The sequence below is a fragment of the Parus major genome, chromosome 12 (assembly GCF_001522545.3).
Source record: "Parus major isolate Abel chromosome 12, Parus_major1.1, whole genome shotgun sequence".
Taxonomy (NCBI): domain Eukaryota; kingdom Metazoa; phylum Chordata; class Aves; order Passeriformes; family Paridae; genus Parus; species Parus major.
In genome coordinates this window covers 14,947,597-14,953,596 of record NC_031781.1, presented here as the reverse complement: position 1 = coordinate 14,953,596, position 6,000 = coordinate 14,947,597, and the positions used below count along the sequence as shown (strand labels likewise).

Here is a 6,000-nt window from a genome sequence, read left to right as displayed (position 1 = left end):
GTCCAGCCAGGAGCACCGTGCTGGGCAGGGAACTTCACTCTACTAAAGAACTCTTTGCTGAAGTTCACCTGCAGCATTGATAACGAGGGCCTTTGTCCCACCAGATTTTTATCTCAGCAGCTTTTTCTCTCACCAGTTTCCCATGGTGTTTGTGCTGGTGCACACACTGCCCAGGTGTGGAAGCCCCAAGCCATCAGAAGGGAGCCTCTCATGTGGAGGGGAAGGAGATGCTTTGTTCTCACCTGTGATGAAGCCCACACAGATGTAGAGCTGCAGGATGCTGGTGCAGAAGGCAGCTGAGATCATCCCCACACCACACAGGAGCCCCCCAAACATGACCACGGGGCGGCTGCCATAGCGGTTCACCAGAATGCTGCTGATGGGACCTGGGGAGAGGGCAAAAGGGACCCTGAGGTCACATCTTTCCACAGAAGGCATGTTTGACACAAAACAGGTAAAGCTCTGCAATATCAATGGCCCTGAGTGCTGCTGACAGCTCCTAGGGTGAGTTCAGGGAGAAAATGGAAAAGCAGAGATCTTCCACGTGGAGATGGCAGAATGTCCAATGCCACGGGTGTGTAGTCAGTGACAGCTCCTGCCCCCAGGACTTACAAGTGTCACCAGAGAAGGCAAACAGCAACAACAAATTGTGTGAACACAGGATCCCAGCTGGATCAGGAGCTCCCTGATTTATCATGATGTTAAACTATACACACAAAGTGGTGGCTCATATTGCGAGGCTGATATCACAAACGCTGTTGCATTTTTAATTCCTCTATTTAATGCAATTCCAATACTGCTGACCAGGACCAAAGCTTCAGCAGAACACTGTTAATTAAATCTTAATAGCAGTCCATGCAGGTAGGAAAGATTTGGGATGATGGATTAGCCAGAGCTCAAAAGAACCACTTTGGACTTGCATTTATGCAAAGAGGAGGCTCAGGGCAGTGCAAAATTATGAAAGAGGGAAATGGCTTGACAAAAACTGTGCACACTGAAAAGAAGCATTGAAATCTGAGGAAGTGAGACCAGTAAAAATCAGAATCACAGTATGATATATATTGGAAAGACTTTGATGGTACCTCAGGACCAACCTGCTCAAAGAAAAGCCAGCTCTGAAATTAGAACAGACTGAGAAGTCAGAGCTAGAGAAGACAAGCTGAAGGGGAAAGAGCAGTCCAGAAGTCCAAGTCATGAGATGTAAAGAAAAAATTCTGTATTACTCAAAAATCCTAAATCAAACTTCTTCAAAAGCCATACTGGAAATGAGGAAGGGGAATACAGGCAGATTTAATACCTGAACTTACCTGGCTATTTGTGGTGCTACTCATCATACAGTAGTGGTGTTTCAGAGCCCAGTGTTCTTGTTTGCCTTCATTCCTGCCACTTCCCCCACCACCCACACATACAATACTGCAAACAGGTATTTTAAACTCACAGCCATCTCTGAAGACTTTGGCTGTGGGACCTACCTCACCACAGAGCCATGGCAGAATATTTATCTTTGCTTAAATAATCTCAGCCAGAAATAGCTCCAGAGCTCTCTCCAGACCCTGAAAACCACAGCACTCCTGATCACAGGAATGAAACCCAGAAACCACAACACTCCCTCAGAGTGGCTGACAGCATCCAAACGAGTTCTCAGTTGTTATAATGTGCAAGAATGGAAAACAGTAGGTATGGCTGGTTTCATCTGGGGAATGAAGCCCATAGAAATAGTTTCCACCAGATGTGTGAAGTCAAAACACTCATAAATGAAATGTACACAAGCAGAGTCTCAACAACATCCCTGTAACTGTGATCTGTGATCTGGTCCCATCAAATGCACCATTCAACTAGAATATCTGTGTGTGTATAATTACATGGAGAGTTTTTCTGCTAATCCTTTAACTGGATTCACACACATGCATCCTTTTACTGCAAGGAGCTCTACAGAATTCAGTGAGAAGTTCTGTGGAAAGGGATACATATTTCAGACTAGTGAGAAAAAGACACCCTTCTGTCTGAGTTTCCCCTGGTTGGGGCCTGCATTTGCACCATGCTTGAGCTGGTCTCAGCACATCCTGTAATTCAATAGATCAAGCCAGTGTTCCTCAGAAAGGCACCAACATATTCATCTGCAGCCTAAGGGCATCCAATTCTTCCATTTTTCAATTTTCCACATGTCCACATTTCTGCAGAATCAATCTAATTACTCAGCTAAGAAAATGTGGTTTCAACTACCTTCACCCACTGGCAGAGGGCTTCCACCCTATACGATGTTGGGCCATGGAGCAAAGCATTTCAAGCCCACAATATTCCTAAGGCTCCTCTCCTGCTCTGACCTGGGACAGAATGGAGAGAAGCCCCTGCTGTGAGAGGAAAACCAGGACTGCTCACATATGTCCCACTCTCTCAGCATCCAGCTTAGGAGAAAAGAAATGAGGATTATTGTACTGGCTTCACCCATCAGGAAGGATGGGTTTGGACCATGACAGCAGATTATGAACTGGAAAAGGACTGAGAGTAGGAAACATTCACCCAGGTATCAGGACAGCCCAGGGAAGAGGCTAAAGCAGAGGGAAATAAATGTTTGTATCCCAACTACTGGCTTTACAAATGAGAGCAGCCTTTCTGTGTCCCTGGGGGCACTCCGTGTGTGCTGTGTCCTCAGCCACATCCCAGCTCCCCAGCAAACATTTATTAAGCCACAAGAATGAAACTTTTCACCTTTCTTGTTGTGTGTGATCTCTCAGCAATGTTTTACAGGAGGTCTGTGTGACCTTCAGCAAACAGCCTTCATCTGCTGCAACCAGAACTATCAGTTTTACAACAGGAAAATCAGACCCATGTCTGCCAGCCTGGATGGGAGAGCTGTGCTCTCAAGGGCATCACCTGCCTGGACTGGGCTGAGCTCACAGGGATTGTGACAAAATTCAGAAGCACAGAAGCCTTTCTACTTCACAGTCTGAAAGAGTCCAGACCTAGCAGGAAAAACCTGAGTTACATGAGACACCAAAAAATCCAACCCAGAGCCTCAAACAGTTGGGAAACCAAATTTCCTTGAGTTGCTGCTCAAAGGCTGAAGGGTTTGTCAGAGTCCTGAGCAGACCTTTCAAAGGCATTGAAGCAAATGCAAAATCACATTCCCAAAATTACTTCCACTTAAGTCATTTGTACCTACAGAAACATCCACAGGCTTTAGCTGAGCAGCCTTTCAAAATCTGTCCCATCTCTGGGCAGAAAGTGGCAGATGCAATCTGTCACATTTGGGAGCTGGGCACTCTTCAGCTCCCAGCCCTGCCAGCCTGGGCAGGTGACAGAGCACACACAGACCCCTCACCCTGCCCAGGTGTCCACAGCAATCAGCATCACACCCAGCAGCTCTGAGTGCACCTCCTGCCCTGCTCTGCCCCAGGCCACCTGCAGGGTATTTCTTAAGGGGAAAAAGTTCATTAAACATCAAACATTAGGCAAGTTTACCAGCAGCATTGTGGGGTAGCTTCAGGAAACATTAAATAGCTCAAGTCGGGGAGGAGGACTGGAGAAGAGGGAACACAAGGCCAGCACTGCAGTTGTGGGAAATGAGAAACACAATTACTGCTATGCTTGCAGCTATTGCACAAATTAAAAGCGTGACAGGCCCTGGCAGCACGGTGGAATTGAAAAGCAGGACCTGTCATTTACCAGTTACTCAGCTGGCATGGAAAGAATAAAGATACTGTATATTAGCACAGAGAAAGCATTTACGGTAACACTGTGTGCAGCTTGGATCCCAAGGCCCCTTTAGCTGCTAAAACCTGCCTGGTGAAACGAGCAGGAGCCACAGGCTCCCTGTCCTGGCATCCAAATGAAGCCATTGCTCCCTCCTGCAAGGAGAAGCTAAGAGGAGTCAGGGTGATTTTTGCTTCTTAATTTACAGCATCAGGTGAGAACAGGGCAAGGGAAACAGCTGGCAAAGCTCTCAGAAAGCTGCCATTTACCCAGCTTGACCTTGCAGGAGCAGCCACACAAACACTGTGCAAGTCCCTGAAAAGTCAGGGCGAGGAGCAAAAGCTATCCCAGCAGCTGAGAATGTCCCTGGTGTGCTGAGGCTGCTCAGGAAGCAGGGCAGTCAGGGCTGTCCCCACCACCAGCACAGCCCTGCAATCCCTCATGATGAAATTAGAAGCATCATTTAATTAACCCCTTGCACCCCGGTTCATTCCAGTGACAAGAATGCTGACATTAGGGTGGTGTTTCGGTGCAGGAAGGGATGGCATTCCCTCCCAACCACCCAGCCACATGGCAGCCCCTTCCATGACCCAGTGACTTCCTCCCTTCCAATGAACTTCCAGCCATGGCCATCTTTTGTCATCCACTGCAGGGGGACAGCACAGGATAGCAGAGGACATGGTGGGGATGTTGTGCCTCCTCCTGCTGTGGCTTCCCTCAGAGCTGTGCCTGTGGCTCTGCACCTCCCCTGGCACACAGGAACACTCCCCATCGTCTCCATCAGCCCATGGTAAGAGCAAGGAATGCCTGCTCAGAAGTGCTTCACTTTACACCCCAAACCCTTGCAGAGCTTGGTTGAGGCTTCCACTTCTGCCTGCAGTAAAACTCTGCAGCCTGGAGGGCAACAATTTGCATCAAATATCCCCAAAAGATGCAGCTGGGATCATGGAGCCCCTGGATGACTGATGAAATATATTAGCACATATAAATCATACTGGTTTAGTGCCTGTCCTGTTTAAAGCCTCTCTTTTCTCAAACCTGTGGCAGGTTTCCATTCTTTGTTAGCTGGTACATGAAAGGCTGTGTCAAAGAGGCTGCTCTTGGTGGCAAGAGAAACACAGAGACTCACCAGTGGGGAATGCAGCAAGTCTGAACTCATTTGTTAGCTTGTCCAATTACTTTTCACCTTGAGTTTTGTGTTTGCAGAAGTGAAAAGGACCCTGAAGAAGAGACTGTAAAACCATAAAGAAGAAGCAAAATACCCTGGACTCTCCTCTCTTCTCCTCCACAAAGCCAGGCCACCTTGTCATTCATTCTTTTTGAGTCACTGAACTATGATCCAGAGAGGATCATAATGCAGAGCTGGCATATAACAAGAAATATCAATCCAGACTGGCTTAAACTCTTGCAAGTATGACAGTGCTCAAAAACTAGACACCTGAATTGCCTTCCTGTTTTCCTCAGCAAGCCTTATGAATTTTTTATGAGCTGCAAAACTTCCAGTGCCGGTGTGAAACACTGATGTATTTCTATTAGGGACTAAAACATTCTTCTCTCCCATACCTCTGACCCTGAGTGTATATATATCCCTTATTTGTAAGGTTTGGTTCGTCATTTTTATTTTTTTTTAACTTAACCTGATACTAATAGTAACAGTGTTCCTCCTTTCTGGAGGAACTTGTGCTGGATGAATTTCTGCTGCAATATTTCTCTGCAGGGCTTTCAGATAAGCAGCTAAGAGCTGAGGCCCTGAAAATCTGTAACCCAGAGGCTTCCAGCAACGTGGGTTGTTTTCCAGGTTTCACAACACTGACCTTCTGACAGTGTAAAGTGGCACAGAGCCAGTGCAAATGTTCTAGGTCTGCTGGTCAGACCATTTGATGGCCACACAGGTGATAAAACAACAACACTAAAATCCTCAACTGCAGGGACCACAGGGCTGGAAGGTTTGAGATCCCCACTGCCCCAATGGGCTGCAGCTCAGCTCTTCTGCTTTTGCACAGTGATGAGTGGCTCTAAAGAGCTGCTCCTGCACAGGGACATTGGTCAGCACCAAAGGAACTGCCCAGATAGTTAATATTTTTCATACTATTGTGAAAATACAAATAGGAGCTCAGCATGCTATGATTGCCACTGCCTGTGGGGAGTCACTGGGGACATAAGAAGGAGTGCAACGTACTCAGAGGAGAGGGAAAGGGGGGGAAATCGTTTATACTAATGGAACAAAGTCTATTATTACACCAGTAGTAAAACAACGACAGGAGCAGGCCTGCAATTTCCTCTGTAATAATCTCATTCCCTCTGTGG

General features: G+C 47.0%; 1 protein-coding gene across 4 annotated transcripts in view; it reads right to left on the bottom strand.

Moving 5' to 3' along the window:
- LOC107210308 (monocarboxylate transporter 2-like) overlaps window positions 1-6,000 on the bottom strand; it is a 37,368-nt gene that overhangs the window by 10,657 nt on the left and 20,711 nt on the right. For all 4 annotated transcript variants that reach the window (XM_015640969.3, XM_015640970.3, XM_015640972.3 and 1 more), the window contains one exon: window positions 243-386. In XM_015640969.3, coding sequence (XP_015496455.1) covers window positions 243-386 — 144 coding nt within the window. The remainder of the gene's footprint in view (window positions 1-242; window positions 387-6,000) is intronic.